A 21,601-nucleotide genomic window follows, 5' to 3' on the forward strand; every position below is an offset into this window, starting at 1 on the left:
TTTGGTAGGCTTTAAGTCTTATTGATAATTTAATAAGTTCATTTATTATTTAAATATGTTCTTTGCAACTTACCCTTTAGGAAGAATTTCACTATATTCTAGGTTTTGGCAATTGAAATGAAAATAATTTTACAGTACAATATTAAAATGACGTTAATTTTAATTTGACCCATGGATTTTTGGTTCGTTTGTTTAAGTGCTGGACTTAAAACCTGTGGCCTTGCACATTGGTAAGTAAGTCTTCTACCCTGAACTGAACTCTTGCCCTTAGTTCCTGGATAGTGAAAAAAAAAACCACAACAACACCAACAACAAAAACCTGTGGTCATTTTAGCAGTATGAGAATAGACATACTACCTTTGATGGAGAAATGTCTTTGCTATTTCATAGTCTATTTTTTAATTTTTTTGTCTAGATACATGAATAAATTTTAAAATATGAAGACAAAGATCATCTTTTTACAGTTGTCACCTTACTCTGGGTGTCTAAGTATTACACAGGAAAGGCAAACCTTCCTTAAATTTAATATCTCTAATCATTAACCCGAAGTGTACAACTCTTAGAGTTATCTTAGTCACTGAAGTTGTGTAAACTTTTAAAAAGATTTTTACTAGCTTGTTGAATTAATGACTTACTAATCAGACTTTGCTTGCTAAGTACCAATAATGCAGTGCATTTTCTCCTGAGTCATTGTGACTAACCATCTCCTGTCAATTATATCTGCTTAGTTATAGTGGTGCATCGCGGAACAAGGATGAAAACTGTGTCATGAGGAAATTTCTTTCTGTAAAGTCATGCAAGTTAGTAAAGCAACATCAGTGAAGAAGAGAAGCTTTTGAGAATTCTACTGTGAGTATACGTCATTGTGTTGATTGAAATAGCATGCAGTAAAGGCATACACACACACACACACACACACACACACACACACACACACACACTGAGCTATTAAAACATGCTTTTGGGAACAGATAAGGGAAGATTTGGAGGCTGGGGTTATAGCAGGGAGGTAAAGGGCTCTTGCCTAACCTAAATAAAGTCCTAGGTTGCATCACTATGATCGAAGAAGAAAAGAAATGAAGAGAAATCCTCTTACATAAAACCAACTTTCCGACTCCTTTATTATCTTACAGTCTTTTATAGTACGGCCTTTAAATATGAGAGGTAGCTCTTACAAGGAGGAAGTTCGTTAAGGAAATAAAAGGCCTAACTTGGTAGACTAGGAACATTCCTAAAATTTTGCATATGTTGGACTTTGACTCCATCTTCAAGGTCCTAGGGGAGTTGGCGATGTAAAACAAAGTCCTGCGGTTTGTCTTTAGGTAAAGGGACCATCAAACTATTTGTCTTTTGTGTAAATTTTATATTCACTGAATTCTAGAACCTTGCAGGTTTTCTAGTTGCCTTCTTCCCAGAGTAGTTAATACCTCATTTGGGAACAGAAAGAGAATTTTTGGTATTTCTGCCATATGGCTATGAAACATTATTCTTTATAACTTGTTGAGTACAGAATAATTCTTTTAAGCTGTCTGGGCCCCAGATTCCTGATTGGTAAAACAAGAATAAAAATACCTACCTTGTAGAATTGTTAAATAACTAAATGAGACAAAAGGGAGTGAGTCAGGAGGCTGGTGCAAGCTATACAGAGTGACTCTGTCCAGATATCATAGAGAACACTGTAATGTTATAGATATCTGTTAAATGCAAGTTCTCTTAATGCCTACAAGCTGCCGGTGAAATCAATGAAGTGGGCTGGTAAGAGGCTCAGAGGGTAAAAGTGTTTGCTACACAGCCTGGTGAGCTGAGTTCAGTCCTCAGAACTCATGGTGGAAGGAGAAAGCAGACTCCTAAAAATTGTCCTCTGACCTCTACCACATGTGTGCTGTGGTACACACGTGCCCACACTCACACACACACAACACACACCTCACATACACACAGTGTGTATCTCTCACACATTAGGAAAATGTTTAAAATTATGCAGGCGACACTAGCAGAGCCTCTCAGCATACCCATTACTTCGTTCTGTTAATTTCTTCGAATATATCAGTGTTCAACTAATATAGTATACTCTAATCCTAAACTACTCAGAAATCATGATATTTTGTCAAATGCCTTGCCCAGCTCACAATATATGCCTGCTGATTATTTAATAAGACCACACAGAAACAGAAACTAGGTTAGCTTGTATGTCTGCTCTTAAAGTATTTACTCCTATCATTAGTGATCATCTCTTTTAATCCCCGAAACATTCTTTACTTAACAAACTATTCTGTTTTTTCCCAATAGTTAAAGTCAGGCATGTGTGTGTGCGTGTGTGCGTGTGTGCGCGTGTGCGCGTGTGCGTGCGCGCGTGCGTGCGTGCGTGTGTGTGTGTGTGTGTGTGTGTGTGTGTGTGTGTTTTATTAGCATCTCTTCATCCTTTTCTATTAAAAATACTGTGAGGTATTTGCCCATTCAGTCTTCTGATACTTTTGCTCTTCTCAGTGATTCCAGGTAATGGTCTTGCTATTTCTTATGTAAGTTCTCATAAAATATATTTTAGGCTTCCAAAAGCTTTGCTGTTGTTCCCTGGCTTCCAGTGTCTAACATAAAAAGCAAGTTTCAGAAGCCCTAGTTGTCTCACAGTCCAAGAAAAACTACTATTAGCAATTCATTTGAAAGCCAAACATTTGGCTCACACTTGGGAAAATGAGTCCGGAAGATGAGGAGTTTAAAGCCAGCTTTGGTAAATAGTGAGTTTGAGGCCAGCCTGAGCTACGTAAGATCCAGTCTTAAAAATAAAAGAAGGAGCTGGAGGAGTGGCTCAGAGGCTATCAGCACTGGCTGCTCTTGCAGAGGATCCAGGTTCAAGTATTCCAGAGATTCCAATACCTTCTTCTGGCCTCTTGGGCAATGGGCATGCACATAGTGCAGAGATATACATGCAAGGAAAACACTCATACAGATATGATATAATAATAAAATTAAAAACAACACACAAATAAAAACCATCTCATTTTCAACAATATTCAAATTGTTTGAATCTATAAATACATAATATTTATAAAAAAGAAGTAACATGTGTTCTACTTGCTTTTTAAAAATTTGTGTTTATGGGCTGGAGATATGGCTCAGTGGTTAAGAGCACTGGCTTCTCTTCCAGAGGTCCTGAGTTCAATTCCCAGCAACCACATAGTGACTCACAACCATCTATCATGGAACCTGATGCCCTCTTCTGTCTGAAGCCTTCTTCTATCATGCAGCTATACATGCAAATAGAGAGAATAAGCACTCAGATAAATAAATAAATAAATAAATAAATAAATATTTTAAAAGGAGCATCCTTTCAAAAATATCTCTTTTAGAGCAATTTTAGTTCACAGCAAACTTGAATTGAAGGTGCAGAGATTTTCTATAAACTCTGTTCCCATAAAGGTACAGCCTCCCTTAATTTCAATATCCACTATTATAATTGCTTTATTTAATTACTCTATAATTGTATAGCACACAAAACTCATAGTTTACATTCCTTCTTGGTTCTATGTAGTCTATCTGTTTTGATACATTTACAATAACATATACCTACAATTCTTGGCATTTGCTAAATGCTAGCAGCAGAAGAGTTCAGAGTCATGTGTCTGGCTGGTGCTGTAGACTCTAAGCTGTTGTGCAGACCCTTGCATGGCCTGGAAATTAGGCAGATGTGAATCTGAGTTCTCCAGAACACCACCTAATGTAGATTTCTCCTCTTTTTCACCCTCATTCCGACAGAGATACGAAGCTGTCATTTTACTTTATTTGGCTCTCTTCTGTCATTTCTGAAGTGCAATTCAGGAGTTAGGCAACTTTTATTTATTTATTTTTTATAAGGGGCCACATAAATTGTGGGGGCTTTGTGGGATAAAAGAGAAAATCAAGCAACCTTTATCACTGAATATTCTTCACATTTTATCAAAAGCATTCTTAGCTTCAGGTCCACTGAAGTATTTTATTTTAACAAAACTGAGCCGGCAGGATGTAACTTTTGGTTCATAGCTGGATTAACTTGGTTTTATATCATTTAAGAATTTTTGGAGTATCTTCCTGATAGACTTCTGAGGATCTTTTATTTTCATATAGTCCTTGCCTTTTCCTCTTCATATAACAAGAACAGCAGTAGCTTGTGATTTAAGTGTAGTTGAGCCAAAGGTTAGCATCATATTAAACTGACTTCATCTATACCTTCCTTCTATTGGTACCCTATGACACTTCTGTCTACTGCACTAGATCTGATTTACCTTTTACTGATACATCTACTATTCTCTTGAGGAAGACTACTACATAGGTAATATGGAGAAATAGCTATCAATGTTCCAGAACCCAAGCTGTGGGCTATCTTAGTGTTCTTTACAATGCTTCTATGTCTTATAAAAATTGCCCCGTATTTCACTAAAGCAGAGCTAAAGAAACACTATTTATTGAGATGCCAAACACTCAGAGAAGATTAGGGATCTCTGTGATAGCCTCACTTGCTTTAAAATTTGCTTTGTAACAGTCATTAAACTGAAAGATTTGATATACCAAATCTGAGCCTTTCATTTTAGAAGAAACCTGGGAGGAATGGTACCTAATGCTTCTCATTTCCATCTGAAAACTGTCAGATTCTTTCTTAGCTTCTTAAAGATTCCAACCCAAAAATTATACTTTGACTTCTTAAATAAAAAGCATAGGTACGTTTTTTTTTTTTTATTTTACAGAAATTAAAAGATTGCCAGAGCATTCTGGCTAACAGGTTTATTACATTAGTTTTATCTTAAATGCATGTGTAAATCTAATCCCAAAGTGAGGACTGAGGTCTTCCGAAGTCAGCCTGCTCTAAGGGTGGAGTAGATATTCCCTCCATTCTTCATTTTGCGGTTTGAAAAGTGTTTTAACTAGCCGAAAAGATTCAGTCATTTCTCAGGAATGCGTCAGAGCAGGAGGAGTCTCGGAGGGTCACAGCAGACTGTGGTGTGACATCCCTAGACTGTCGCAATTGCTTCAGCTCACTTATTGATTAACTTAGCCTGATAGATTTTAGGAAATGTTGCTTTAAATGTTTGAGTTGACAACAGTCTTTAACGGCAATAATTAAATTGTTAACTTTGAAATACTGGATGTTAAAACAAACTCCTGAGTTTATAATTTACCCCTTTCTACTCTTTAGAAAACTGATTAACTCATCCTATTAAGCTAAACCCTGACAATCAAAAGAGATGCCAATACAGATGTGCTGACTTTGTGCTGGGACTGGACCCTGTATTTGAGCTTGTCTATCCCAAAGATAGACAAAGATAGTCTTTTTCCCTGAACCAAGAGACAAAGGCCATTTTAAGGGACTGATAAGGCCTGGACCTGCTAAGGCGTCCCTTTCTTAGTTCTGAAGGCTCAGTTGGTCTTCCTTCATAGTTAGAATGAGACTGAGAGTTCAAAACTTCATATATTCATCACAGCTGATATATAAGGAAACAATTTTACTGTTTATTATTATTTTAGAATTATGAGCTGTGTTTTCTTCATTGTGAACTTGAGGTCCACGCCCTACATTTATCCCAGTGATTCATAAGGAAATATGTGATTTGCCTTTGAAGTAAAATTTTACAAGTTTAGAGCCATTGCTGTTGTTGTCAATAAACTATGATAACATTCTTTGTAAAAAAAAAAAAAACAAACAAAACAACAACAACAACAAACAAACAAATGCTGAGCTTCTGTTTCCTTTTTATTGTAACCCAATTTCCCCAAGGCCTCACTGGCCTGTGGATAAACAGGCCTCTCTGTTAGCAATGGTGATCTAATTTCCACAGACTCTTCATCAGACTCTCCATCAGTTTTCAACACAGCATAGAAGCACCTGTTGCGGTTCATGAATCCCCACACGAACCATATGAACACTGATCTCAGTTAAGCAAGAATAGGTTATTGAACATACACCCCGATACTGGTCAGATCAGGGACATAGCTCAGAATATCTGAACTAAGATAACGGATATCTTTTTCTGTCAGTTCATAAAGGGTAAAACCACAGAAAACACAATGAGTTCATATGCAGATACAGGAAGTACTGCCCAGTGGTCAGCTCTGACTCAAGATATTTCAGACATAACAATTCGTATTGACCTTTGATTTAATGGGTGCTGTGTAAAGCTTTGTGGAATTTCTTAAGATTAGCAAACCTCATACATACAGAACATTCAGAACAGACAGAACAAAACAAGGTATGTGGTCAACATGTTCTTGCTCGGAGCCAAGTCACTTCTCTGTGTCAATGACTGGTAGGCATATTATAGCAACAATAGGAAATAGTTGGCAAGTATGGAACACAATGGCTACAGCCAGAGGGGGATGTGTCATAACATACCCTTCCTATTTTATCCAGGTACCTGTTCATTCTTGTATTAAAAAGCAGTTAAATGGGATGTGGCACCCTGGTAAAGCACCTGCCTAGCACAAATAAGACCCTGGTTCAGTCTCTAAAACTGCAAGGAGGTGGGGGAGGAGAGAAGACTAACAAAATTTACTGTACAAAGCCAGTATTGCTTCATGTCAAAAACAGATAAAGACACAACCACAAAGTTGTAGATCAATTTTCATGATGTAGACACAATCTTTCTCAATAAAATACCTTAACCAAATTCTATAGCACATCATATGCCAGAATCAAGCTCGTTTTATTCTAAAGATGTAAAGAAGTTTCAGCATATACAAATTAATAAATGTAATACAGGGTATAAATAGACTCGATGACAGAAGTCATTTGATCATCTTAATAGATTTAAAAAAAAAAACCCTGAAAAATTTCAATATCCCTTCATGATATGTAGAGGAATTTTAATCCAACAACATGGCTGTTCTGGCAAGGGATCACATCCAAAGACCTTTTAGTTCTATATGATCTGTCTGAAATAACACACCTTTAATCCCTCTGGCTGGAGTACAGACACACCCTTAGGACACACCTTTAATCCCAATGTAGGTAAGGTTAGGTTGTAGGAGGTGGCAGCCATGTTTGAAAGTGACATCTAATTGGAGGGCAGTTCAGTGAGTGGGGTTCAGTTGAACTGAGTTGAGTCTATCAGTTGAGAGTTGTTGGGAGCCACAGTGAGCATGTCAGTATCCGCCATTCCAAGATGGCCCGGACATCGTGTCCTCCCACTAGTAAACAATTAACTGCGCAGGTGCAAAAGGCAAAAGCGCTCCAAAAGTCACTGCCCATCCCGGGGCGTATTATGGGTGATGAGTGAACAGCCAATCAGAAGTGAACACGTCACTCTAGGGTGTATTTAAGCTGTGCCTCTTCCTGTCTTTGGCCCTTCCGAGGTCTTTCACGTCTGCTGATACAGATTAAAGCCTCGCTGTGGTGATACCCGAATACTGTCTCACGTGTACCTCTTCCACGGGCAGAGGGGACACAGGAGGCGCGCAGAACAGAGAGTCAGTTGGGAGTCAGTGCAGTGAGTGCAGTGCAGTGGAGTTGAGTTTGTTCATGAGTTCATGCCATTCAGTGCAGGGCAGCAGAGGCAGTTGGAGCCAGAGAAAAAAGGAGCCAGAAGATTAGAACAAATTGCTAGAGTTAGTTTGAGGCCAAGCAGAGCAATTCAGTGAGAAGCTGAGAGAAGTTAGACTGAACCAGTCAGCTTGGAGAGGAGTTTGAGCTGGAACAGCTGAGTTGAACCAGCCAGTCAGAGTTCAGAAAGAGCTAGAAAGTAACTGCTTACTTTAGCAGTAAGCCTCCAAGACGACAATTACATTAGTCAAATAAAAGTTACTTTTATAATTATAAAAGTTGGGGAGAAATTTAGAACTAAAGAGATTCCACCACAACATAGTGAAGGCTGTATAGAACAACCTAAGCCAACATTCTATAAAATGGGGGAAAGCTTCAAAGCATTTCTCTCAAAACTGAGGGTGTTCACTCTTGCTCCTACTCAATATAGTGCTTGGATTCTTAGCCAGAGCAATAAGGCAACTGAAAGAAATAAAAAGAATACAAAGAGAGAAGAAAGAAGTCTTAGTATTCTTGCTTGCGGACCACATGATCCTATACTTAACCACACGCTAATGATTCCATTAGAAATTTAGCTCTGACAAGTATCGTCAGCAAAGCACAGAGACAAAGCAACACAGGGTGCAGTCTGGGTGCAGTGGTGCTCACCTTCAATCCCTGCACAGGGGAGGCAGAGGCAGCAGATATCTGTGAACCAGGGATATTTAGTGAAACCCTGTCTTAAAATAGCAATAACAAAAGCAAAACACTAGTATACAGCAGCTTCTCTGTATACTAGTCACAAAAGTGCTAAGAAAGAAAACGAGAGAAGCATTTGCATTCATATTAGCCTCAAAGAACCTTCCACACCTAAGAATAATCTAATAAGAAGGTAAAAACAAAACAAAGCAACAAAGCAAAACAAAACAAACAAAATAATAAAACCTTTAAAACATAAAATAATGAATTGGCATAATTGATATTTTGAAATGGTAGTGTCGCCAAAATGATCTACAGACTCAGTGCAAAACTCATCAAAATTGCAACAAAAATCTTCACAGAAATGGAAAAATATAACAAGAAGGCACCAAAAAAAAAAAAAAAAAAAAAAATGCCAGATAGCTAAAGCAATCCCGAGCAAAAGGAGCAATGCTGGAAAGATCATTATACATGACTTAAAGTTATATCACAGAGCCCTTGTAACAAAAACACTAAAGTATTGGTATAGAAACAGATTCTTAGACCAATGATAGACGTGAATAGACCCATAAAGTTCTAGCCATCATGACAAAGGCTCTAAAAACATACATAGAAGGAAAGACAACCTCTTCAACAAATGGCTCTGTGAGAATTAGATGTCCCAGAGTAGAAGAAAGAAACTCAATCATGATGTCTCATCCTATATAAAACATTCATTTAAAATGACTCAGGGACTTTAATGGAAGATAGGAAAATTTGAAACTTCTAGGGAAAAAAACCATAGGAAAACGTCAAGCAAAATAAGATAATATTGCATGTTTTCTCTCAGACATGGAATCTAGATTTAAAAATTTAAACACATAAAAGTAGAGACCTATTTGAGGCTAAAAGGAGCCAATCAAAGGGGACAAGGACTTACAAACCACTGAAGGATGAATGAACATGACCAAAGTACACTGTGTACCTTTGCAAATGTCTCATAATGAAACTTTTTGCACTGTACAAATGACATATGCTAACAACAAAACCACACTTATTTACATTATCTGTGCATGTACATGGGTGCACGTGTGGAGGTCAGAGGAATACTTGCTGGAGCTGCTACTCTGCCTTTGCCTTTATGGGTTCCAGGAATTGAATTCATGTTGACATGCTTGGTAGCAAGAACCCCCTGAAAAATCTCACAAGTCCTAAAACTAAAAAAAGTAATGTCTGGTTTGGTGGGAACTTTCAGGCTAACTATAGCTCATTTAAGTGATTTAGAGGGTCAATGACCAACATTATAAAAAAAAAAACAAAACACTATTGTAGTGAGCCACTGTTTCAGTGGCTATACACATGCGTTTTCCAACATGGCGCTGGCTACATGTTTCCCCAGCAGTAAACAATCATTCTGAGCAGCTGCTAGGCAGAAAGAGCGCCAAGCCACTGGCCTATCCCGAGGCGTAATACTGGGTAGTGAGCGAACAGCCATTCAGAAGTGAATACGTCACTCTAGGGTGTATTTAAGGGACCCTCTTCCGGTTTCTTGGGTCTTTCCGCTTTATCGTATGGAGTAGTAAAAAGTTCCTCGTGGCAGTAAACCCGACTATCACCTCCTGTCTTTATTCTCGGGCGAAAAGGGATTTTGGGGGCGCGCGTTACACACTATAGTAAGATAGTAAAAATATCATTGCAGAAAAAGCAGCTTAATTACTTAGTGGCTTAAAACATTTGACTATTTCTCATAATTCGTGTGCTGGTTGGGTGATTGATTGTTCTGATTCTCCTGGGAGTACCACTGGGGCAGCATCTACCTGGAAAGTCAACTGAGGTGATGGTCCCTGTCAGTCACCACAGTAGCTACTGAGTTTAAATGCCTCTGTGAGTACCACTGTTTTGTTTTTCTGGCTCAGGAATATGACAAATGTAGCAAATCCCTCAGTTTAGAAAAGAAATATGTTTCCATTTTTTATGTTATATTTTACTAGCAGAAAATGAAAATGTGATGTTCTGAATATCTTCAGATCTCATTTTAATTAGAACATCCTGAGTCAAGACATGTCTGCTGACATGGTAAACACTACAGACTGGAGGATTATATAGAACTGGTGTTTTAAATCAACACAAACACAAAACTCAATTCTGAGGCTGAATAGCAGAACGCATTTATAATGCCTTATTCAGATAAACAAGAATATAAGCCAGGCCTGTGGTGGTGTTCAGGAGACAGAGGCCAGCAGATCTCTGTGAGTTTCATCCCAGCCTGACCTACAGAATGAGTTCCAGGGTTCCATATCGAGACCTTGTTCCCCAAAACAAAACAAAAAAACAGATAAATAAAGAATATATTAAGTTGTTTCTATTACCAACAAAACAACCTCTCTTTACTGGAAGGAGAGGGGCCATATATAGTTGGCATAAAATTTCAGTTTTGCAAGGTGAAAAGTTCTAGAAATTGATTCACAATATGAGTCCACTTAGCACTGCTGAATTATATACTTAGAAGGAGTCAGGATGATACATTTTATGTTATCCACCTTTAAATGCTATTATGCAAATAATACTTGATAATTATGAAAAAACAAAAATACAACAAATAGAAAATAAAAAGAAAAACTACCTAATCCTGCCAATAAGACTAACATTTTATTCCTCAAATTATGTTCATTGGTTCCCAATGCTTTTGCTCTTTCATATAACTTGACCTTTTTGAACAATGTTTATAATACTTTAAAGCCATGTATTATGTTCATTATAAGTTCTTAATCAAAAACTCAGAGGAGCCAGGCATGGTGATGCACACCTTTAATCTCAAAAATTGGGAGGCAGAGGCAGGTGAAGTTTGAGGCCAGCCTGGTCTACAGAGTGAGTTCCAAGACATTGAGAGCTACACAGAGAAACCTGGTCTCAAAAAAACCAGACCAAACCAAACCAAAACAAAACAAAACAACCCAAAAATCAGAGGAACAGGTATTTAGCATCTCTGTGAACTCTTAAGTGAGTTCAAACTGAAGTGAAACCCACATATAGGGACACATAGGTCACTCTATCAGGTTTTTTGGAGGTAACGTGTATTGGGCTCCTGACCTACCAACTACATTAATGTGTTTGATTGGTTCTTTCTAGATTTGGTCACACTACAGGGGCAGGGCTTCAGAGAGGTGATAAGCCTCCCTGTACCTGGTGATTCCCGGTCACATGTTTGCTCACTGGGATGACATAGTGTATACTCAGCAAAGTTAACTATTAAGTTGTTAGGATGAAAGGTCAGGAGGCATGCCTTTAATTGGGCAGTGAGGATGGGAAAAGCACATTACTCTTTAACATCTGCTTTTTTCGAGGAAAAAGGTAAAGAAGAAACAAGACAATCATAGAAAAGTTGTAACAGAGGGCACTGGAAATCATTATGGATGAGTTCTGCAACTCAACTTTTTGGGTGAGAAATTACATTTATTCTCATGTTTTCCTCTTTTCATTTTTTTTTGTTTTGTTTTGTTTTTTGTTTTGTTTTTCGAGACAGGGTTTCTCTGTGTAGTTCTGGCTGTCCTGGAACTCACTCTGTAGACCAGGCTGGCCTCGAACTCAGAAATCCGCCTGTCTCTGCCTCCCAGGTGCTGGGATTAAAGGCGTGCACCACCACCGCCCAGCGTTTTCCTCTTTTCAAACTCAGGCAAGCATGGCCACCCGTAGGAACCAGTAAATTTAGAGGTATATTTGGCCTAAAGTTCTGTTTTTTTAAGAAAAAAAAATGTTTAATTTAGCGACACGATTTTAACACCTGGGAAAGACATTCCATTTTTCTTTAGCATTGCTTAGTGCATTGCAGATGTTTTTCTTGGACTAGTTGCAGAAGAGCCTTTTACCAGAGAAATAAAGAAAAATGTAATTTCTTCAGTCAGTCCTAGGAAGGGGGTTGTTAAGTTATACTTTGTAGGGTAGGAGGAAAAGAGAAGGCATATGTCTGAGCCTTTTGGGGGTGTACTGATGTCATTAGTGACCTTCTGTAATGTTGAGAGGAGCAGGAAAGACATTATATAGTCCTTAATGTGTTAGGAAGAAATTAAGCTCCCCATGCCCCCATGGTCAAGACATGAAGACTATTAGAAGGTAGCTAACTATCTCTTGAAAATCCCCTGTGAAGGCTGGGCATGGTGGGCACGGTGGCACAGACCTATAATCCCAACACTTGGTTGGGAGACAGAAGCAGGCAGATCTCTGTATGTTTAAGACCAACTTGGTCTACGAGGCAAATTCTAGGACAGCCAAGGCTGTTACACAGAGAAACCCTGAGGAGGGAGGGAGGGAGAGGGAGAGAGGGAGAGACGGAGGGAGGGAGGGAGGGAGGGAGAGAGAAAGAGAATTCCTTTCAAGAATTATCTTGCAAATCATCTTGTCAGACACTTTAACTTTTCCTTTAAAACATCAGTATCAATAGATCTGTTTTAAAGTATCTATGGAAAAAAGAAAAGCCTACCTTTGTTTGATCCCGATCCAGGAATTTCTTACCTCTTTATGACTCCATCTCCAAGGACTCTTCATTGCATGAAACTCTTGTTCAGAACATGTTTCCTGTCTAACAGTGCACTATTATCCTGGCACTGGAATGTACCAGGTCCTCTTGTTTTTGCTATAAGCTGTAATAGGCTAATGTCATAGAGTACCTAACCATTCTGTCTGATGCCTGCAGGTTAGAGTATCTACCAATGAGTTCAAATAGTGCTAGAAACCACGTAGTGTGTTCTTAGGTCTGGGAAATTGCTTTTCCCTTTGGGTAGAGGAATAGTCATCTATCTATAATTTGGAAAATATTTTAGTAAGTTTTATGCAGACTAGTCAGTGTAGAAATTCACTTAAAATCACATGAAGATATGTTTTGAGAGGAGAAAAGCCACTAAATGTCATTAAATGGTGAATGTGTTTTAGTGTGATATATTGTATTAATGATGAGCCTGAAGAAAATACACATAGTTATGAAGTAAAGCTTGTTATTGTTATAAACGTAGAGTTGGATTCAAGTTTATTGGAAGCATGTGGAGAATGTTGGGACAATGGGGTGTCTTTTAAAAGTTTGTATCCAACAGTCTTTTCCTTTTGGTCCCCCAGAATCTCTCATTACTGGAAAGTCCAGAAGCCAACCTGCCTCTTTGTTTTGAGCAAACTGTTCTTGTGTGGATTCCCTTGGGATTTCTTTGGCTCTTGGCTCCTTGGCAACTTTACAGTGTATACAGATCCAGGACCAAGAGATCTTCTATAACTAAATTCTACCTTGCCAAGCAGGTACAGTAATTTCACCGTCTTCAAACTCTAAGCCCCTGTTGTACAGGTGGGGTGTTTTCTTTGGGGTTAGTGTCTTTGTCCCAGTCTCTAACCAGTTTGTCAGGTAATCCTATTTCAAGTAGAGCCATTCTATGGTCCTGCCGATGTCTTGCTGGCCAGATTTCTTAGCCAAAGTAGCTTTGGTTTTTGTATGAGAAGAGTGAGCCTGAATTCTTGTGGATATTAAGTTCCTCGAGTACATACGAGGGGTCAAATTAGCGTTGTCTTTTATGGGTTTGAGGCGTGAACCTCTTTAAACCGCTCTAATAAATCAGGAGGCTGCTATTCAGTCGGCACCTACTCTGAGATGCAAACGAACTGTACAGCGTTATCTTTTGCACCGACGCCCCACAGTCACTTACTTCTCCAAACTTAGACCTGAAATGGGGTTTTACATTTTTCCAAAGTCTTTCACCAGTCAGGATGAGCACTCACGGTGGAAAGAAGGGTTAGTATGCACAGTGACCATTCCTTCCCTGCTACAGCAGAGATCCCCAGAGAATGAAAGAAGTAGCACTCAGGCAGCTAGTAATGACGAGAAGTGCGGTCTGACGAGACTGTGAAGTCACCTTATAAAATCTACCATCGCTTCCTTCATTGCTTTTCTTCTCTTCTGTCTGTCCTCATTTTAAAAGAGGTTTTTAGAGTCCTTTGTTTGGTGAGCTTCTGTACCTGTGGCCTATTGTTACCTTGGGACTTAGAGGTGATGACAGTAGGAATCCTGAACCCTGGGATGGAGGTGGGACTGGGAGCTACTGGGTAAAAGGTAGGGGCTGGGGCTGGGAGCTTCAGGCTGGGGCTGGGAGCTGCAGGCTGGAGCTGGAAGCTGCAGGCTGGGGCTGGGAGCTGCAGGCTGGGGCTGGGAGCTGCAGGTATGGGCTGGGAGCTGCAGGCTGGGGCTGGGAGCTGCAGGCTGGGGCTGGGAGCTGCAGGCTGGGGCTGGGAGCTGCAGGCTGGGGCTGGGGGCTGGGAGTGGGGTTTTGTCAACCTTTCAAAAGGAAAAGAATATTCTTTGAGAGCTTAACAGGGTCACTGTCCCCTTTGTCTGTTTAGGTGCCCAGCACAGAACAAAGCACTGAGGCTGATCACCATGTTAGTTCAATGTCGGTATCAAATGCGCCTAGTTATGCAGTCTGCATCAAGCATATATTAGACAATATTTAGCTTCAGTTATTGTCAGTTAATTCAGGAGGTTTCTTCCATTTTTCTTGAATTTCCAAGGAGAGAGTGGGCAGTGTACAAATCAGACTCCAATCCTACTACAATCTGTAAGTTTTTAAAATCCACTTTTTGAGATATGATAATTTTCCCATTTAAATACAATTAAGTGTTTTTTTTTTTTTTTTTTTTTTTAATATCCACAGATTTGTACAGTGATCGCCATGGTTCACCTTAGAACAGTTCTGGTCATTAGAAGAGAAAGAAATCCTTTAGTCTCTGTTTCTCTTACCTCTCAGCGAAGCCGATTTCCTCATTGTCTCTGATAGACAAAGGGAGCCATGGGGGAGCCATGCTGTATGTGGTTTTTCAGGACTGCCTTCTCTTAGTGTATTGTTTTCACGCTTCATCTTCATAGTATATTAAGTGCTTAATTCCCTTTTTATGGCTAAATATTGTTCCACTGTATGAAGACATAGAGCTAACACTGTTTAAACGTGTTTAAATTGAAAGTACAAATCTCTATAGAGAAGAAAAAGCAATGCCCACCCCACCCCACCCCCCAAGACACTCCTCATCTGCCCATATTACTCCAGTGTGAGACCCACTTAAAATTGGTTTTAAGTTTCTGGCCCCTATTCTGAGGGTGGCAGGCATAGGTTTAACTTCTCTAAAATTTTGAAATGATTGGTTCTTTCTCTCAAATAGTAGAAGCATAATTCATCCTAAGTTAATTTTTCTGTAAAAATCGCCATCTTGTCATTTTTCTTCTCCCTGCCTTTGGGATGTTTTTCTGTTTTGTTTTGTTTGTTCTGTTTTTGCTTTCTTCCATGTCTGAGTTGGCTCTGCTTCGGTTGTGTGACCTTTAGTATGGCAGGTGCTACCTCATGTGGACTTAGTTCATTTGCTTGAGCACTGTGTAACTGATTTCCTAGGTTCGTTTAAAGATTCGTCTTCAGAGGACACAGAAAACAGGAGACAACAAGGCAGACTGAATTTCAAAACAAATATTTGATAGCTGTAGAAATGCTAAAGTCAGAGCAAAGGGAACAGAAAAACAAACTTGAGGCCAAACCAGTAAGATATGAGGATAATTACAGACATATACAATAAAACATTGCCCAATATGTCCTGAAGACTTTTAATAAGTAAGGCTGAGATGAGAGAGTGGAGTTTATTCCAGGGTGGAAGCAGTTAGCTAAGTAAACGCAGGAAAAAAAGTCCAGTAAAAATGCTGTCTCATAGTAGACAGGCTTCTGGGGAAGGTAACCCCTGAGAACACTAGAACTGAAAGAGGTGTTCCTGTCAGGTTAGGGGAGTGTGGAAGTGGGCACCCTCAGGGTAGGGCAGATCTGGCTGTTACATGTGTCATTCCCAGAGCTCTGAGTAAAGGAGGGTCTTGCAGAGGGGGAGGATTAAGTCTGAATAAACAGTCTCCTCTTTGATACTAAGAAGATGCATTGTTTTATGAAAAGTTGCATTTTACACACACAGACTCAGCAGGTTATGTTTAAGACTATATATGTACACACACTTACATATGTGCATGCAATATGTGAAATTAGTGAAATGCCCTAAATTTAAAAGAGAGTGGGGGGAGAGAATGTGGGAGGGTTGGGGGTTGGGGAGGAAAGTGAAGAGAGAAACACAATTAAATTATAATCTTAAAAATAAACAACCACAAAAAAGAAAGTTGAGTTTTAGAAAGTCCTTGTCTGAAATCTAAGAAATCACAAATCGGAGCAAAGAATATTGGGTACTTGGTGAATCTTTAGACGGCTATGTCTTTCTGCTCTGCACTGAGCTGCGTACATGTTTCTAATGATAAAGGGGAATATGTGGTTACTGTAAGAAGTGTGGAAGCTCCAGAAAAAGAGCAAGAAAATCAATCTACCAATAATGATGTCCCTCCGATACATCCCAGATTAACACTGTCTTATTTTACCATCCATTGACTTATTAAGAGACAAAAAAGGACAAATGAAAGCAAACATTTTTTCTTCCTCTTCCTACCCTGAAGTCCTGTTTTGCAGAGGCATCAGTGACGGCCACTTTGATGGTTTCATCTGTGTCTGCCAGTGATGTATTTACATGTGTATTTTTCATCTGTCAAGTTATAAATGATGAGTCTCTGTCACAAATATGGCTGTGGTCTGGGGCAGCAGCTGGGGAGAAGGAGGTGACAGTCAGAGCTGTCCCACTGCGACTGATCACAAAGGCTCAGTCAAGCCTTCAAGCTCTGAATGTCTTTTCAGTCTTTCTGTTTTGGATTTTTTTTTTCTCCAAAACATTTTTTTTCTACTTGTTACTTTCATCCTTAACTGTACACTCTTCCTCCTGATGCTCTTTCGGATTTTAGAAGATTAGTGTTCTCAAATTTCTTAGGTCCCTCTACAGGAGAACACCATCAACTGAAGCTTTGAGGGTAACTGTAGAGCCCCTCAATCTTTCCATCTTGAAGACACTAATATGCTTATGGGATTCTGGCTCCACAATGATCTTTTTTTAAGCTCTGAGGATTTTGTTATACTTTCACTTAGACTCTTGTGATACTTACTCCTCACAGGGTGCTTTTTATTCTTTGTATATTGAAATCCTCCCAGAGTCTGGCTTCACAGGTCTTTACCACACTCAGTGTGTCATTCACCCTGAAGACTCATAGCTTTCTTGTGGGAAATCTTTATGGCATTCTTTTATTTCCTTTCTTCTAACTTTGAAGTTCTGTCTTCAGAGTATCTTTCATTTTTTTTGTTGTTTTTATTTATTTATTTTTTGTTTTTTTAATTTTATTTTATATTTTATTTACATTTAAGATGCCATTCCCTTTCCCCATTTCCCCTCCCTAGAAAACCCCTGTCCCATGCTCCCCCTTTCCTTTTTACTTTTATACAATTATTTTTAAATGTTAATCAAAGGATTTATAAGTTTGGTAATGCTCAATCAGAAGCGTAACCCAATACCCAACCTAGATATAAAAACTATCTTTGACTGGTGGAGACATGTGAACATCTGCCTCCATGCCCCCCTCTTTCTCTCTCTCTTTCTCTCTCTCATCACCTAGCTTCTCCTCTCCTTCATCTTCTCCTCTCCTTACTCCATCTCTTCCTCTTGGTACTCCTTCCCCCTTAGCTCCTGTTAGACCCAACATCTTTTCATCTTCTCTCCTTACTCCATCTCTTCCTCTCAGTACTCCTTCCCACTTAGTTCCTACTACATATCACTCTTCCTGTTAAAGTAAAACTTTTCTCTCAAAATAAAATTAGAGCATACTTATTCCTAATTGTACCAGTGAGGTATAAGATAGTCCTAATACCCAGTCCATCATTTTGTTGACTAACCAGAACCTCTGTCATCTCTTCTAACTAAAACATTTACTTTTGATCCTGGCTTTTTTTTTTTTTTTTTTTTTTTTTGCTTTAGAATGAATGTCAGCTGAAAAGATCTACTCAGATCTTTTCTCTCAAAGTAAATAGCCAGGATTGGCTATGAGACTATGGGTCTTCAACCCCGTCAGAAATCCGGAATGACTGAGTTAACTGAAGTTATGGGAAGCACTAAACATAGCTTCTAAAATTTAGCCAATTTATAGAGACTGCTGAACACCTGAAAAGCCCCTATACTACCAAACGTTGGAGCATCAAATCTTCAGCCTTCTGGCCCAGAGTCATCTGACAGACCTTAGTGTTGCAGGATTATTAAGGGCTGATTACTCTGTCTAGGCAGATATAATCAGTCGACTATTCTGCATGTGTGTCCTTTTCTGGACAGTAATTTGTCTGTAGATGGAAAGAGGCAATTCTTGCCTAGTGGCTGTCACCGCACAACTGGAATAACTCCAAGGATGCTCAATTTCTTCTTAGAATCCACGACAGGAAGCTGTCAGGAAAAGACAGGTCTCTAATCAGAATGGACATTAATATATAAATATTTGTAGTGTCAATTCTATGGACTTCTGATGTTTTGAAAACCAACTATCCATGTAAGGTAATCTGGACTGTTGTCTGTTCACTCCTCTTAGCTATTTCTAAATAAAATATGGGAAACCTCCTAACAATAAACTCAAAGCCATGAATTTGCTATAGTCCCTTAACTCATAGGTTAACCATCCCAAATCAGTTAAAAAAGTTAAAGAAGGACTGGGTCTAGGCCTTGTATTCCTAAATGTGTCATACAGGCACAATGCCCACGAGAGTATCAATATTCATCTCACTTTTATATTAATAAGAAGCTCGTACCAATGAAAACCTTAAATTTGAAATCACAGTAAATTTTGTACCATTTAAGAAATTATAACTTCATCTTGATAATAATTATACAGATTTCTACCAATAGGTTATGGCTATGCAGTAAGTCCTAACTAATCCTCCCTGTTCCAACAAAACCACTACTTTTCCCTAGAAAGTCAGACCATTATTAACCACATTAGTCCCCAAGCCCAGGGAATAGGGGCGCTGACTCTTCTGTAACTTCTTCAAGCTGATTACGGGCGTTGAGATATTAGAAGAGGGGTGGAGGGAAGAGTAAGTTGATAAGCCTCTGATGCTGTGTCTTCACTGAATCCAGATGGAATTCCAGGACATCGGAGGTTTGGGCAGGTCTGCTCAGTATGCTTGATGAGTAGATACACCAAGGCTGTGTATTCTGCAATATACAATTCTCAGAACAAGTTTTAGTATCAAGAAAAAAAAAATTTCCCCCTAGGAGGCTGACATTTTTTAAAAGATGTTGGTTCTAACAACTTTTCTTTTTTTTTCCCCCTTTTTAAATTGGTTGTAATATTTACATTTCAGATTTTATCCCCTTACCCCACTTCCTCCCACGACCCAGAAACCTCCTATCCCATCCCCCTCCTCATGCTTCTATGAAGCAGTGACTGCACCTACCCGCCCCCACTATCCCCTCCCCACCCTCACATCCCCCCCCCCCACTCTGTGTTTGTTTTTTTATGGGACCAAGAAATTCCTCTCCCACCTATGCCCGACAAGGCCATCCTCCCCTACATATACTGCTGGAGTCTTGGGTCCCTCCCTATGTGTTCCCAGGCTGGTGGTTTAGACCCTGGGGGGCTCTGGTTGTTTGGTATTGTTGCTTTCCTCCTGGGGCCACAAACCCTTTCTGCTCCTTCAGTCCTCTCTCTAAGTTCTCCATTGGGAAACCCCTGATCATATCAGTGGTTAACTGTGAGCATTGTCCTCTGAGTGTGTTAGTCTTTGGCAGACCTCTAAGGAGACAGCTATATCATGTTCCTCACATTATGCACTTCCAGCCATCCACAACAGTGTTTAGCTTAGGTGGCTGTACATGGGATGAATACCCAGGTGGAATGGTCTCCTGATGGCCCCTCCTTCAGTTTCTGTCCCATGTTTTGTTTCCATATTTGCTCCCTTGAGCATTTTTGTTACTCATTCTAAGTAGAACTGAGGCATTCACTCTTGGTCTTCCTTCTTCATGAGCTTCATGTGGTCTGCTGGTTGAGTCTTCGCTAATCCAAGCTTTTGGGCTAACATCCGCTTAACAGTGTGTAAATACCCTGTATGTTCTTTGGGGATTGGGTTAACTCACTCAAGATGATAATTCCTAGATCCATCCATTTACCTAAAAAATTTCTCGAATTCATTATTTTTAATAGCTGAGTAATACTCCATTGTGTAGATGTACCACATTTTTTGTATCCATTCCTCTGTTGAGGGACATCTTGGTTCTTTCCAGCTTCTGGCTATTATAAATAAGGCTGCTATGAACATAGTGGAGCATATGTCTTTATTATATGTTGGAGCATCTTCTGGGTATATGCCCAGGAGTGCTATAGCTGGATCCTCAGGTAATGCTATGTCCAGTTTTCTGAGGAACCGCCAGACTGATTTCCAGAGTGGTTGTACCAGCTTGCAATCCCACCAACAATGGAGGAGTGTTCCTCTTTCTCCACATCCTCACCAGCATCTACTATCACCTGAGTTTTTGATCTTAGCCATTCTGATTGGTGTGAGGTGGTATCTCAGGGTTGTTTTGATTTGCATTTCCCTGATGACTAAGGATGTTGAGCATTTCTTAAAGTGCTTCTTAGCCATTCTAGTTTCCTCTGTTGAGAATTCTTTGTTTAGCTCTGTACCCCATTTTTAATAGGGTTATTTGGTTGTCTAGAGTCTAATTTCTTGAGTTCTTTGTATATCTTGGATATTAGCCCTCTATCGGATGTAGGATTGGTTAGGATATTTTCCCAATCTGTTGGTTGCCGATTTGTCTTATTGACAATGTCCTTTGCCTTACAGAAGCTTTGCAATTTTATGAGTTCCCATTTGTCAATTCTTGATCTTACAGCATAAGCCATTGGTGTTCTGTTCAGGACACCTGTGCCTAGGTATTTGAGGGTCTTTACCACCTTCTCTTCTATTAGTTTCGGTGTATCTGGTTTTAAGTTAAGGTCTTTTATCCACTTGGATTTGAGCTTTGTACAAGGAGATATGAATGGATTGATTTGCATCCTTCTACATGTTGACCTCCAGTTGAACCAGCACCATTTGCTGAAAATGCTGTCCATTTTCCACTGGATGGTTTTAGCTGCTTTGTCAAAGATCAAGTGACCATAGGTATGTGGGCTCATTTCTGGATCTTCAGTTCTATTCCATTGATCTTCATGCCTGTCTCTGTACCAAAACCATGCAGTTTTTATTACTATTGCCCTGTAGTATAGGTTGAGGTCAGGGATGGTGATTCCCCCAGAAGTTCTTTTGTTGTTGAGACTAGTTTTCACTATCCTGGGTTTTTGTTGTTCCAAATAAATTTGCAAATTGCTCTTTCTATCTCTATGAAGAATTGATTTGGAATTTTGATGGGGATTGCATTGAATCTATAGATTGCTTTTGGCAAGATGGCCATTTTTACTATATTAATCCTGCCAATCCAGGAGCATGGGAGATCTTTCCATCTTCTGAGATTTTCTCCGATTTCTTTCTTCAGAGA

At 39.4% G+C, this 21,601-nt stretch overlaps 1 protein-coding gene across 3 annotated transcripts in view; it reads left to right on the forward strand.

Annotated features, from left to right (window-relative positions):
* Positions 1-734: 734 nt before the first annotated feature.
* Abcc2 (ATP binding cassette subfamily C member 2) overlaps positions 735-21,601 on the forward strand; it is a 79,324-nt gene continuing 58,457 nt past the window's right edge. For 2 of the 3 annotated variants that reach the window (XR_013106755.1, XM_034511876.2), the window contains exons 1-2: positions 11,447-11,603; positions 13,271-13,444. Coding sequence is in view for 1 of the 3 variants with exons in the window: in XM_034511876.2 (XP_034367767.1) it covers positions 11,574-11,603; positions 13,271-13,444 (204 nt within the window). In the remaining 2 variants the exon portion in view is untranslated. Of the gene's footprint in view, positions 850-11,446; positions 11,604-13,270; positions 13,445-21,601 lie in introns of those variants that run through there. The other variant, XR_013106760.1, reaches the window with a different exon arrangement.

Source organism: Arvicanthis niloticus, chromosome 1 (genome assembly GCF_011762505.2).
Source record: "Arvicanthis niloticus isolate mArvNil1 chromosome 1, mArvNil1.pat.X, whole genome shotgun sequence".
Taxonomy (NCBI): domain Eukaryota; kingdom Metazoa; phylum Chordata; class Mammalia; order Rodentia; family Muridae; genus Arvicanthis; species Arvicanthis niloticus.